Source organism: Colias philodice, chromosome 12, assembly GCF_061535455.1.
Source record: "Colias philodice isolate Cphi_HAF_F1 chromosome 12, ilColPhil1 Martin Lab GWU primary, whole genome shotgun sequence".
Classification (NCBI taxonomy): domain Eukaryota; kingdom Metazoa; phylum Arthropoda; class Insecta; order Lepidoptera; family Pieridae; genus Colias; species Colias philodice.
In genome coordinates this window covers 6,115,058-6,130,007 of record NC_143097.1, presented here as the reverse complement: position 1 = coordinate 6,130,007, position 14,950 = coordinate 6,115,058, and the positions used below count along the sequence as shown (strand labels likewise).

The 14,950-nt window shown below is 35.1% G+C and overlaps 2 protein-coding genes across 2 annotated transcripts; one reads left to right on the top strand and one right to left on the bottom strand.

Annotated features, from left to right (window-relative positions):
• The first annotated feature begins 128 nt into the window (after positions 1–128).
• On the top strand, positions 129–4,312 carry Dnai2 (dynein, axonemal, intermediate chain 2). Its single transcript, XM_089701912.1, has 11 exons — positions 129–343; positions 701–848; positions 1,034–1,286; positions 1,584–1,693; positions 1,937–2,088; positions 2,271–2,405; positions 2,475–2,556; positions 2,651–2,829; positions 3,220–3,352; positions 3,596–3,700; positions 3,935–4,312. Exons 1-11 carry the CDS (start codon positions 129–131, stop codon positions 4,136–4,138), a joined length of 1,716 nt encoding a protein of 571 aa, XP_089558038.1. The 3' UTR covers positions 4,139–4,312.
• A 132-nt stretch (positions 4,313–4,444) lies between these two features.
• Positions 4,445–13,579, bottom strand: LOC149484087 (ecto-NOX disulfide-thiol exchanger 2-like). Its single transcript, XM_089701576.1, has 10 exons — positions 13,385–13,579; positions 13,174–13,308; positions 12,428–13,047; positions 12,005–12,232; positions 11,701–11,884; positions 10,491–10,597; positions 9,767–9,889; positions 9,539–9,685; positions 8,892–9,029; positions 4,445–4,720 (listed from the first exon to the last, which is right to left on the bottom strand). The coding sequence occupies exons 1-10, from the start codon at positions 13,389–13,391 to the stop codon at positions 4,538–4,540; spliced, it is 1,872 nt and encodes a 623-aa protein (XP_089557702.1). The 5' UTR covers positions 13,392–13,579; the 3' UTR covers positions 4,445–4,537.
• Positions 13,580–14,950: the final 1,371 nt, after the last annotated feature.

Genomic DNA, 14,950 nt, shown 5'->3' with positions numbered 1-14,950 from the left:
AAATGCTCTAGTTCCATTCCGATAATTTTTCCCACAATCCTAACTAAACCTGCCCCTCATTTGGTAACCAAGGCAATTGATTTAACTTTTCACCAAGCTAAGTTGTACCGTTAAAAGTACCTTAAATTATGGAAAAACAAGAAAAGAACGAATTAGTGTATGAATACACAAAACGTCGAAAAGAGTTTGGAAGACAGACATTATTCGAAGACCATGGACCCGAAATGTGTGTCAGCATACCAAATAATCCGGCATTTTACAAAAATTATATTCTTAGGAATCCGGTTGATGTGGCTATACAAAATACGGGGACTATGTCTGAACATTGGGTGAATTCTGTACGGTAAATAATGACACTCTTCTGTTTTAAATACCTAGCCGGTTTTTGTTTTGTTGCTTTTGTATTAGTTACGTAAGATCAACGCAAGGTCCCAGAAAGTATAGAAATTACAGTCAAATAAATGAACTTGTAGTTAACCTTATCTATTACTAGCTGCGCTTGGCGGTTTCACCCACGTGGGGAGCCACGTCGAGGACGAGGAGCGGAGGCTCCTCTTGGTCTTAGCGTAATGATAATAATTTTTCAAATCGGACCATAGCTCCTGAGATAAGCGCGTTCAAACAAACAAACTAACTAACTCTTCAGCTTTATAATATTAGTATAGACAAGACTGGCACTCATTATACTATGTTATTGTAGTGCAGAATATACGAGTTCAGGTATAAATCATGTGGAAGGTGGATGGCCAAAGGACATCAATATGAATGACCCAGAAGCGGCACAGAGATACCGCCGTAAAATAGAAAAGGATGATGCATATATTCATGCAGTTATGCATCTTGGCCATGTAAGAATTTTAATATGTATTAGCTTGTTGCAATTACATAAGTACCTATTCCTGATTTATGATTCGATTAGATGAATAATAGCAAGCTATGTTAGTTTTCCTGCATCGTATAGAAATGTGAAAAATGATTGAAATACCGTTTCGAAATGGAACGGTAAAATCCTCAAACTTTTATAACTTTCTAGAGTATGGAACACAACATTCTACAGAACAACGCAGTGGACATGTATCAAACGTATTATTCAGAGTTACCTTCCATACCACCAGTGGAACGTAGCAGTTGTCACACAGTCAATGTGTATAGAGAACCAGGAACAAGAAGGCCTGTAAGGTCTCTATCGTGGCAAGCTGAAGGAGCCCGTCTAGCTTCTGCTCATGCAGATATCGATTTCATGAGGAATAACAGAAGTCTACAGTTTTCGTATATTTGGGATATCGGTTGGCTGTATTTCATTTAAATTAGAATAATTTTATTTTAAGCTTTATTCAGAAAGTGTAGAGCCATTGTAGAGCTTATGAAAATTTGTACTATCTACTCGTAATACTTAGGCATGCTCTTCTCTTAAATATTGCTTTTAGTAATTAATGGTAGTTCAAGATATATTTAGTAAATAATTATATTTTAGGTAGAAAATAATGACAGTTCGGTAATCCTATTTATTACTTCTATCATTATAACCAGGTAGTTAGTTGTTTAGTAAGTGTAATTGTAATTAAGATATTTTGCGTTTTTAGAAAATGCGAATGCTCCAGATCTCATAATTAAACCTCCACAACCGCTACTAGACCTTCAGTATAATCCCCGAGATCAGCATATTCTGGTTGGGGGTATGCTAAATGGACAGGTAATATAATTATCATGGTAGGTATATAGAGCGAATTTGAAGCTTTTCTTCATCATTTTTTACACTATCTGTTCATCCCGACTCCGACCGGTTAAACCAGCATAAAAATAAAATATAGCAGTCACTGAAGCACCTATATAATGTAGCTTCCTTTTAGTGAAATAATATTTATTATCTCTTTATTAAAAAAAATATATAAAACTTTTTCTAACATCAGTGAAAATGTAAGGTAATTTCGTACAGGTAGGTTGCTGGGATATGCGCAAAGGCGGTGAACCGTTTGCAATGTGTCCTCCGCATGTGGCCCATAGAGAATTGGTGCGAAACGTTCTCTTTGTTCATTCGAAAACTGGAGCCGAATTCTTTTCTGCATCTCCCGACGGGGTTGTTAAATGGTACACAAATTTCGATTATGGCCAATACAATACAGAAATATAGTATTTATAAATATTTTTTTTCGTTCGTTTCGAAAAGTATTAGGTAATTTAATAACCGGAAATGTACGTTATTTATATGTAGGTACTAAACATTTCTCATTATATCAGATTATATTATTAAATTTATGTTATTTATGTAGGTGGGACATACGTAGTATGAATGAACCAACAGATTCGATGATAATAGATCTCGTAAAACAACAGTCAGACACTCAAAGCGTCGATAAAGCTCTAGGAATATCTGCTCTAGAATATGAACCTACTATTCCAACGAGGTAAGTATTTATTGTAATGTTTTTACATAAAATCGTAAAGTATTATTATAAATAATTATCATATTTCAGGTTTATGGTCGGAACTGAAACGGGTTTAGTGATTGGAGGCAACCGTAAGGGCAAAACGCCGCTGGAAAAACTACCCTCAAAAGTAACTACCTAGTAGTTAATGCAATAAATGGCCATATATTGAAATAGTGCAGTATTCTCTGATTTTTATATTAATTTAATTAACTCTATTTTAGTATGAAGCTCATTTAGGACCAGTATATGCGCTTCAAAGAAATCCGACATTTTTAAAGAACTTTTTGACGGTTGGTGACTGGACAGCCAGAGTGTGGAGCGAAGACTGTCGAGAATCGTCCATTCTGTGGACGTACTCACATGGCACAAAGCTTACTGATGGTGCTTGGAATCCCGTAAGGTATATAATATGAGAAAAAATTAGTATCCTTTTTAATTTCCATATACATAATTACTTATCTCTATGCTCTATAATCAGATAATCTATATATCTTTACCTTTCGTTATTCGTATACAAAATAATTACTAGGTACATTGTACAAAAGTAGATAGGCACTGAAACGGTTTGTTTGTAAAACCTAAGTATTTTCGGCATTGCATACTGTCTACTAGATATTCGTTTTAAACTAGACATCAACTAAGCTCATTCAGCAATAGAAATGCACACAACAAACGTTAATAGGTATGTATTATCTACCTATATAGGTATATCGAGTAGGGACTCCGGACTGTAGAGTCAAAGCCGTTGTTTTTCTATACTTATGAAAATAATCATATTAATGTTTTCAAGGTTTTCCCTAATGCTGGTGACTCAATGGGACGGTTGTCTCTCATGTTGGGATCTCCTCCGCCGACGCAGTGCGCCCATAGTCACAGCGCAACTCTGTGACGAACCCTTGCTTAGAGTACGACCTCATGAAGCTGTGAGATTTTTGATTTAATTTTCATATTATATTGTCTTAGGATTTTAGCTGTGGATATAGCTTACGAAGTACCACGAGTTTGAAATGGTTTAAAATAATTAAATTTTACAGAAAAACCTATACTTGGGTACCTTCTAGAAAATTTCTTACTGTTTTAAATAATTTAACATTTTCATAATTACCTAGGTACCGGTTTACTTAGCAGTCAAATAATATGTATTATCATATATTATTTTATTATAGGGCCTTCTAGTAGCGTGTGGTAGCAGCAAAGGCACAATATACCTGGCTGAACTTTCGCAAAACCTGGGAACGGCCGACAAAAATGACAAGCAGCTTCTTACGCATGTAAGTCTTATGAAGTTTATGCTGTTTATGTTTCTACTATGTTTTCGCAATGTTATCACCATTCACCAAAGTAATTGAACGAAGCTTACTTATAGTTATTACTGGGGTGAATAAAATTTACACTATGGAGCAACACATATTATATACATTTTTTATATAAGTTCGTAGTTACTATCATGTTTAAACAATAACTTTGTTTACTATGTATTTATGTAGTTTATAATTCTTTTTCAGATACTAGAACGCGAGAACAAACGCGAACGCATACTTGAAGCTCGCATGCGCGAGTTAAGACTCAAAATGCGTCAGGACCGTGATGTCGGACCACAAGTCATTGAAAATGATCCTGCTGTTAATGATAGAGATTTGGAAGAAGCAACTACTGAATATATGCAAACAGTGAAGGATCTACAGGCACAGCAGAAGAACTTTCCTTAGTTATTTTGTAAAATATAATAAAATGCAAAAAAAAGAAGTATATTTTGATGTCAAAAGTATTAATGTGTCTACTCCTACCAATTACTTGTCCTTACAATTTGTCTATAAATAAGGACTGAATACTTAGAGCACACTTAAAATGATTCTTATTATTTAAGTAGTTAAATAAAAAGTTAAAGGAAAATGATTTTTACTTTTTACTTCTTAACTTCAACTAAGTCAGATTCCATTAGCCCTTCCGCCCGTATAGCCAAATAAGTGCAAGATAAAAAGGATAAGTATAAGAATATAAATAAAAAACCAAAATACAGTCACGATATTTATTCCAATAACCTAAATTGATCGGCATCTTAAAGCTAAACATGATATTAAAGACGTCTTTTCTCGATAATCGATATATTAATCCTCAAAAGCTACAAACTTCCATCTATGTTCGATATTCGCGCCAACCCCACTTGTAGTTTTTTGGAAAACTTCTACAAACTTCTGAAGAACATTGTGTATCGTCGCTTGAGATATTTGCGGGAACATCGCTCGTACGTACGATACTACGTAGTCTAGACTCGCGCCTTGCGGATGTACCTGAAGGAATTTTATTTAAAACTAGCGGTCCGCCCCGGCTTCGCCCGTGGAACATATTTACGTTTTCTCTACATAAGAACCATCCTCGTACTTCAAGGAATATAATAGAAAAGAATTATCGAAATCGGTTCAGCCGTTCACACGTGATGCCGTGACAACGCGAAACGGGTGCAGACCCGCCGCCTTTTTATAGCTCCCGCCGCGAAGCGCGTCGAACGCGGCAACTGATACACAAAAATAATCCTTATGGCATGATTCTGTATTCACGCGCGATGACTTATAGCGTATTTCATGTATAACTTTGGTGTTTCTACACCGATTTACATGATTCTTTTACTATAACCTGCCCAGGAGTATGAAGAATAATTGTGCCAAATTTGGTTAAAATCCGTCGTGTAGTTTCTGTTTCTATAGCGAATATACAGACAGACAGACAGACAGACAGACAGACTAGACTTCAGCTAAGCAGTCTTTTTCTATTGTGCATCAAAATATTCAAGGCTTGGCTAGCAAATTATTAGAAATAGAATTATTTTTAAATCATAATAGAATTAAAATATTTTGTGTAACAGAACATTGGCTTAAACAATGTCAGTTGTTAATAAATATTGATAATTATAAATTAAAAAGTATATACTTTAGAACAAACGCTATTCATGGAGGTTCTCTTATTTTTGTACACAATAGTTTAAAATGCAAGGAACGAACTGACATTGTTAGCCTTTCTGTAGAACGGACCATTGAACTGTCCTGTGTGGAGCTGGAGCGTTATATTATTGTTTGCGTTTATAGACCCCCTTCCAGTGACTATAATATGTTTGAGACAGTCATGGAAGAAATATTAAAGCGTTTAAGTAGGAGTAAAAAAAAAGTTATAGTATGTGGTGATTTTAATATTGATATACTTTTACAAACACAAACGGCAACACGAATTGTTAATTTGTTTCAGTCATTTAATCTGTATAAACTTTTTAATGAACCCACACGAATTACACCTACTTCTGCAACCTGTATTGATAATATATACTGCGACTGCAACTGTTTAGAGAAAAATATTCTCAATACACTCACTTCGGATCACTGTGGCCAGAAAGTAGTTTTTGAATGGGATTGTTTACCTGAATTTAAAAGAATTAATGTTAGGCCTATAACTAAAAAAGGCATTAATAAATTTAGAGATAATATTAATAAAAGCCTGCCCGAACTGAATGATCAATCCTGTCATAATAATCCTTGTGAAATGTTTAAAAATCTTTTTAATTTAGTGCATAATGAATTTGAAAAAATATTTAAAGTTAAATCTTTAAATATTACCAAGGATTTACCATTTAGTAAATGGGCGACACCTAGCATACATAGGTGTAGGATCGTTCTTTATGAGTTATATGGTATGAAGCAATATAATAAAGACCCATCTTTTCTTAGTTATGTTAGAAATTACTCAAAAACTTTTAAAATTGTTTGTTTTACTGCGAAGCGTTTGTATATCAGAGATAAAATACGCGACTCCGATAATAAAGTTAAAACAGTTTGGTCTATTATTAATGGTGAAATGGGTAAAAGCAAATCAAGTAATACCATAAAACTTGTTAATAATGGCATGGTTATTGAAAAAAATGCTGATGTTGCGCTTGCATTCGAAGATTTCTTTAGTAGTGTCCCTGCTAGCATTACTAATAATTTAAATTCGTCTTCAGCACTTGCAGAGACCTTTTTGAGGGACCATGTTGCGGGGTGCAGCACATTATTTGAATTGCGACACGTAACTGCTAATGATATTGTTACAGCCTTTAAGACACTAAATTTAAAAAATACTTGTGATCTTTGGGGAATGTCCGTAAATTTAGTTAATAATATAATAGAAAATATTGCGAACAATTTAGCTTTTATATTTAATAAGTGTTGTGACTATGGTACATTTCCTAATTTATTAAAGCTTAGTAAAGTTATACCTCTATTTAAGAAAGGCGATCAAGAAGACTGTAACAACTATAGACCTATCTCGATTTTACCAACATTAAGTAAGGTATTCGAAAAGTTAATATTAAACCAATTGACTAGTCACTTTGCATCTAATAATTTGCTGCACACCAAACAGTTTGGTTTCACAAAGGGGCGCTCAACCACAGATGCTGGAGTTGCACTACTAACACATATATATAAGGCATGGGAAAACTCAAAAAATGCTTTGGGGATATTTTGTGACCTCTCCAAGGCATTTGACTGCGTTGAACATTGTACCTTATTGCGTAAACTTAATCACTATGGGATTAAAGGACAAGCTCAGAACCTCATAGCCTCATACCTGCATGATAGGATACAAACTGTAGTTGTTAATGGAGAACGTTCTAGCGGTGCGTCAATTAACATTGGCGTTCCACAGGGATCTATTTTAGGACCCTTCTTGTTCTTGGTATATATCAATGATCTACCTTATTATTTACAGGATAGGTGTGAAATAGTTCTGTTTGCAGATGATACCTCATTAATATTTAATGTGGATAGGCATGACCCAAATGTTGACGAAGTGAACAGTGCTCTTTTACACATATCCGACTGGTTTACTGCTAATAATTTATTATTAAATGCCAAAAAAACAACTTGTGTTGAATTTTTACTACCAAACGTTAAAAAGTTAAGCAGAAATATTACCTTGAACGGGGAGGTATTACACCCTACAGAATCGACTGTATTTCTTGGGTTAACATTGGACGAGAAACTACAGTGGGGAGCCCATGTCAACACCGCTGCAGGTAAGCTCAGTTCAGCAGCATATGCAGTCCGAAAGGTAAGGCATCTCACCGATGAAGATACAGCTAGATTGGTTTATTTCAGCTACTTTTATAGTATTATGTCCTATGGAATTCTACTATGGGGCAGGGCAGCAGATATAGAAACTATATTTATCTTACAGAAAAGAGCCATTCGTTCTATATATAATTTACGTGCTCGGGACTCACTAAGAGATCTCTTTAAGAATACTGGTATCCTTACTGTACCATCACAGTATATATTTAATAATATTTTGCATGTACACAAAAACGCCGACTTACACACAAGAGTAGGAGATAGACACTGTTATGGCACAAGGAACAGAAATAGAATTGAAATGCCATTTTTCCGATTAGCTAAAGTTAAAAATTCATTTATGGGTCAAGGTATACGCTTTTACAATAGAATTCCTCATAATATTAAAGAGTTTAGTAGTTCTAAATTTAAAACTTATATAAAAAATGTACTAGTTCAGAGAGCGTACTACAGTATTCAGGAATATATGGACGATAAAAACCCATGGAGGGTTGTCGCGTAAAAACCACAGGACAGTTCTTTGGCATGTTATTACAATACTTATATGTTGTTACATATGTATTTTGTAAAATTGTAAAACTGACATGATTTAAAAGAGCAACTATGGAGTTTCTTGCCGGTTCTTCTCCGTAGATACTGCTTTCCGAATCGGTGGTAAATTTTAAAATATGTAATGACGTTTCAAAAGTGCTTCTTTAAGAAGTCTAATTGAATAAATAAATGTTTGAGTTTGAGTTTGAGTTTGAGTTAGACAGACAAAAATTTTACTGATTGCATTTTTGGCATCAGTAGCGATCCCTTATCACCCCTTCATAGTTTTTTTTTAAATATATTTCATGTACAGAATTGGCCTCTCTACAGATTTATTATAAGTATAGATAATTAGTGAAATGAAACTATTTAGCCTTGGTAATTATTAAATGTAAATGTTTATTTTTGATATTTACTTTGCCAATAACTACAATAGAAAAATATAGCTCGATTACGATTATATAGTTGTAATAATTTTAAAAGATGAGCGACAAGAAAAAATCTAAATACGATAATTAATCCAATTTTTGTGCCTTGGCTACATGCACAAAAAATTGCCTTCTGAAGATAAGCACAAAAAGAAATAATATTATCAAAAATTTGTGATATAAAAAAATCAATTATTTTTATATAATTAATTGAAATACACTTCTAACCTATACTAGCGGTCCGCCCCGGCTTCGCCCGTGGTACCTACATGTTTAAACTATCCTATCTCTCAAGTTGGATCGAACTGCGTTGGTGCGAATTTTATTATAATCGGTTAAGTGGTTTAGGAGTCCATTGAGGACAAACATTGTGACACGAGATTTATATATATTAAGATATATACCTGCAAAAACGCCGACATAACACCAATAAGTTTCGCTTCACCGCACACCGCATCGACATCAGGTTTGACTTTAGCCTCAACATCTTCAGGTAGCGGCGGCGGAGGAGGCGGCTTTACTACCGGCGATGGTAAGGGTGGCTGCAATAATGTAGTAAATTTATTGAGATTATAAAAGTGAAACTTTCATTACATCGTCTCAAACTTTTTAGTCTGTGTAGCGCATGTCGCGTGACGGTCGGCTGCCGAGTAGGTATAAAGCAGTGTTCGGAGTCATTATCGTACAAATACGATAATTTTGTGCCTAAGTTTCACTTTTACCGTGGTTTCATAAAACCACACAACATTGTTTTCATATATGTTTCTTTAAAAAATTTATATATTTCGCAATAAAAATGTCTGCCTGTCTGTAAGAATAGAATTTCTTAATATTTCATTTTTAGATAGTTATAGTCGTAACATATGAAGTCAGGGAATATAATTTGTAACTAATGGCAAATTCTAAGTTTTAAACACGAGTGCCTTGATTAAATGGTGAAAACTTAAACATTTCCATAGAGAAAAAAACTTAAAAAAAATTATTTTAAATGGCTTATAATACCAAGATATTACATGACGTGCTACAAATGAACTATTAAAGAAATAATTACATTTTTCTCAGCAAAGGTTCCCTTCAAGGCTTGTCTCGCAATAAATTGAGCTTTAAATTTCTCCATTTCTTTTTGTGCATCAGCTTTTATCACATCTACTTCATTTTTGTATGCTTCTAGTTGGAACTGCAGACTTTCGTTTTCTTTCTGTAAAAGATTAGTACCTATTTAAAATATAGGTTTAAAAAAAAATTAAAATTAAGGTATTATGCAGAACTGAAACAGTACCTTAAGTTGCTGTATTTCTTCATTGTTAATGTCAGGATATAAACTTCTGTTTGAATATCCGTTGTATTCATTTTCTTCTCCATAGAATTTTTCATTAAATTCCTCTTTAAGAGCATGAAATTCCTAAAAAAATAACTTTTGTAATATTTGCCATGCACATTGTCAAACCTTAGCTTAATATGCTAACTTTTTGCTACATAATAGCAAGAGTTAAGGCATAAAAGCAGGCAGGTGTTCATGTAAATGTCAGTATGCAGTTATAATTTTTGTTGAGTAAAAAATAAAACAATTTTCGTTGTCAATATGAAAGGGATTTTAAATTTCCAAAGCTCAAAATATAAATGGTAAAACTATCTGATATGAAAAAAGATAACGAAATTTGAAAAGAAGTTTACAGATATAAAAGATTAAATAGTAACTAATTGGCTAAAGGATGCCCTCTAAAAGGGCATATTAATATGAATAAATATCAAATAAATATTTTCGTCTGGTGTATACTTTTCTTGAACCATTTCCAGTAAACTTACCGTCCATCCTCTTGGGTAAAAAAACTTTACAATAAATATCGCTTTCAGTTTTCATGATTATGTACACATTAAACTTGATAAAGTTACATGTCTCATGCACAAATACGGAACATAATGAATGATAAGTGTCAAATTGTACCACATATGTGAATAAAAACACAACGTGTCCGAACCTCGTATCGTATCGGCCAACATACCTGTGTCATTTTTTGCCATGTCTCGATGTTTTTACGCTGTGGTTTCGTGAAATGGTCCCACACGCGCTGGTGAGTGGCCGCGTTAAACACTTTCGCCACCTGTTCGACTGAGGTTCACAAAAACATGTTAGCAGCATTGTAGCACGCCCGAGAAACGTACCGTGGCGAACGCGACCGGCGGCCCAGACTCGGCGTCCACTTTGCTCACACACACCGCCTCTACCACTACCTACACGCCTACTCGCCTACTCGCCTACTGCACTGTCTCACTGATGCCCGTGGACCCAATGGCGCCGACACAGAGCAATGTGTCCGAGACATAGCTCACCGCACCAAAAGACAACCATTTTTTGCGTTATTCAAATTACCAAAACTAAATGCAAATAACTATTGTTTATCATGAAATACATGTTAAACATTGATTTAATGATAAAAACATGAACTGGAATTTCAAAGGCTTAAATACATATATTTTATTTTTGCAAGTTGTTATCTTTTGGTATGGTTAACTGTGATCTGAGATAGTCCTCAAATAGTCTGACATGCTACATAAATTAACTTGACACAATTTATTCATGTCAAAGCTCAATAACTTACACATTATATTGTCGTAAACCATTTTCATAGTAACATGTTGAGAGCATTAACGCTGGCCTGAAGGTGTCAGCACATGAGAGGTTTAGAGTTAAAGTAGTTTTTGATATACAGATTTGAGATTTTACAACATAGGGCAGATAAGATTATTAACTTCATTTTCAGAAAATGATGTTTGGATATTCTTGCCTATTTTACAATATAAGAGTTATGCTAAATGTAACATTGGTTCTACTGTCTACACCCGCCATTATAATTATTTACTTTAAAAAAGTGTTGTTATATACAGTGATTGACCAATGTGGCTTATACAAATTGAATAACTCTTATATATCATAATGCACTTCATTTTTAACTCATTGAGAGACTTGAGCAGTTCCATGTGAATATTTAATTTAATGTCATCACTTTAAAACATTACTGTTCTCACCAAGTATTACACAAAACAGATGACATAAAATTATATATTCACAAATCCCATTGGTTCTTACCTTTCCATTAATTTTATCACTGTTGACTGTAAAATATCATTATAAAATTGGGAGGAGACGGACTGAGTTCATTGACCATTGGGTAAAGAGAGAGACAAATATAACTGCAATAGATAAAGACTTACGTTGTTCGATGACAAGTTGTATATGATTCTTAACCCTTTCTTTACATTCAGTAAGTTCTTCTTCGGCTTGCATTTTCTCATTGAAGAGCCGACGAATATGCGAATTCGTAGCTTGCAACATTGAGTAGAACTGGTTTGAATTTTTCTTGGAGCATTCACCGCGTTCCAGCCAGGAGACTAGTGTCTGCAAAATTACGTTTGAAAATTGAAATGCTTACACAATAAAAAAATGAAAGTTTAGTAAATTTCGTAAATTGATTGATTTTCTAGAATGAATATCCATTACAATAAAACTAAATCTTACAGGTAAAGTTGCAGAAAACTGTTCTTCACTTTTAATTTTCTCTGCCAATTGCACTATAGCTGCATTTGAAAATGGTTGAATCCTCAGTGGCGACGGTGATCGAGGGTAGTTTATAGAACGACTATTAGCAATTGCCTCTTGTTGTGCCGTCAGCTGCTGCATTTGCTGCTGCTGCATCCTCAGAGCCTGACGCTGACGTCTTTCATATTCATTCTGATCATCTCGACTCTAAAATAATTCAAAATTTACAATGAATACATGAAACAACACTTGAATTTGAATAATAAGATTACATTAGATTACATTACAAAATTTAATGATAAGAAAAAAATTAATAACAATCAATGTTGTTCCAAAGCTTTACAGCAAACTAGATACAATGTTGTAAAATTGTTACTTAAAAAGACTGCAAATAATACTTACCAATGCATAATCAACATGCAGCCACCCATTTGTTGCGTGAGAGTCATCATCATCTTCCTTGTCATCTTTATCTTTACTCAATAACTTGATGCGATAACCAGATATCACCATTGCTGCATCCACACAACTTTCTCTATCAAACCGAATGTGACAAAAGTTTTTCTTTGACAAACGCAATATCTGGATTCTACCGTAGCGTTCAAATATATCTCTTACTGTGCTTTCGCGTATTTTATCAGGCAGCCCACCAACAAAGATTGTTCTGCACCCAGGAGGTCGACCTCTCTTAGGTGGTTGAGGTGCACCAGGCTCGGGTGGTGTTAACTTGCAATGCTTGAGTGTAATTTCTTTCTTTTCCTGCATAGCTTCTGGACCCATATTAGGATACATGGCCATCATTGTGGGATCCATCATGACTCCGCCCATCATGCTCATATCCATATTTGCGGCCGTGTTACTAATAGCTGGTGTTGCCATAGCCTGCATATCCATAGTTTGTTGGGGCATCATTTCCATTCCTGCATTTGTCATCATTTCCATTCCGGTTGTGGGCATCATGCCACCCGCCATCATGGCATTAGGCATCATCATATTGAACATTCCACCCATCATCATGTTACCTACAGTAAAATACCAATATATAAGGATTAATTGAGATGATAATGATTATTATTATACATTTCATGTCATTATAGAAAACATTTTTTTTTCAATAAGCAAATGGAATGATTAGTAAGAACTAGTACCTTGGGTATACATATTTGGCATCATCATGGGATTCATAACGTTCGACATATCTACATTTTTTGCATCTTGATTACTATCTTTGTTGCGACCATTATGATTTATCCTATTAGGTGACCGTGATCTATCTCTTCTACCTGGAAGGATAAAATATAAAGAAAAAAATTGGTACAGTTGTAAATCGAAATCATTTTAACAAATATTTTTACTTACCTGACATTATTTATAATAGGTATATTAAGAATAAGTTTCCACAATTAAACTGTAAACAGGAAACGTATCACGTTTTACTATGTAATTCTAGATAATGATCTAATTATTATATCAACAGACAGCGGCGAAAAACAGTTTTGATCACAGAATTGTGATAACAATGAAAATTGAAAGCACAATGGTCAATGAATGAATGAAAGCCAAAGATCACAAAGATGCCAAGGTAATCTATGGTCGCACCCTGCCGGTTGCCCCTCACCACAGATCTAGCCCCGCACACTTGCACAGATGTCAGAAATTTTAAAAGGCTGTGTTAAAAGGAAGGCGCGGACGCTGAGCTTCTAGGCCCGAAAAAGTTTCATTCTTGTTCTATTGGAAATATCTAACAGCATCTACAGACGCTCCGATTTGGTTGGTGCCAACCATCCGACCACGACCAAATCGGAAAGTGTAGAGAGCGGTCGGTCCGACATAATTATTATTAATAGCATCTACAGACGCTCCGATTTGGTTGGTGCCAACCATATTGGAACCGACATGGCAACCATTCCAACATTGCTACAGATTGTCCGACGGTTGGCCTTCCAACTGTCAGTTGACCATAGAGTAATATGTCAGTTGACCATAGTACGAAGAGAATGGGCTAAATTCTACTATAGAAATAGAGAAAATTACAGTCATATGCGGTTCTTATAACTTATTTTTTAAGGTTTTTAATGTAGCCGCACTGTCATTTTTTTAATACTTCTAACATAATAAAATACGCTTGATTTCTGGCATCTCTATTTGCGTAATCTTTGTTACTTAAGTCCCACAAAAAGGGAAAGTCTTTATATAGTTCCAGTAATTTTATTAATATGTCACGTTCGGTGACCGTAACTCCCTCGGCGTTCATGTTGACGTCCTACACCGGCGGCGTTGCAAATGTGAATGAGCCAATTACCTATATTACTCTATGGAATGAGCCGATTTGGTCGGAACAAAGCTTCCAAACGTTCCAATTTGGTTGGATCGGATAGGAAGTTGGTTTGGTCGGTATTGCTGGCGCATCCGACCACGTCAAACCAGTATAATAATTATGTCGGACCGACCGCTCTCTACACTTTCCGATTTGGTCGTGGTCGGATGGTTGGCACCAACCAAATCGGAGCGTCTGTAGATGCTTTAATTTTGGTTTGACGTGGTCGGATGCGCCGGCGATACCGACCAAACCAACTTCCTATCCGATCCAACCAAATTGGAACGTCTGGAAGCTTTGTTCCGACCAAATCGGCTCATTCCATAGAGTAATATAGGTAATTGGCTCATTCACATTCGCAACGCCGCCGGTGTAGGACGTCAACATGAACGCCGAGGGAGTTACGGTCACCGAACGTGACATATTAATAAAATTGCTGGAACTATATAAAGACTTTCCCTGTTTGTGGGACTTAAGTAACAAAGATTACGCAAATAGAGATGCCAGAAATCAAGCGTATTTTATTATGTTAGAAGTATTAAAAAAAATTGACAGTGCGGCTACATTAAAAACCTTAAAAAATAAGTTGTAAGAGCCGCTAAGACTGT

Bases quoted from the DNA above. Each gene is read 5' to 3' on its own strand.
- Dnai2 (XM_089701912.1), top strand. From the start codon at position 129: ATGGAAAAACAAGAAAAGAACGAATTAGTGTATGAATACACAAAACGT. The intron at 849-1,033 runs GTAAGAATTTTA...ATAACTTTCTAG, and splicing joins CAGTTATGCATCTTGGCCAT to AGTATGGAACACAACATTCT. The intron at 1,694-1,936 runs GTAATATAATTA...AATTTCGTACAG, and splicing joins GGGGTATGCTAAATGGACAG to GTAGGTTGCTGGGATATGCG.
- LOC149484087 (XM_089701576.1), bottom strand. The intron at 12,233-12,427 runs GTAAGTATTATT...GAATTATTTTAG, and splicing joins TGCATGTTGATTATGCATTG to AGTCGAGATGATCAGAATGA. The intron at 9,030-9,538 runs GTAATTATTTCT...ACATTATTGCAG, and splicing joins GAACCTTTGCTGAGAAAAAT to CCACCCTTACCATCGCCGGT.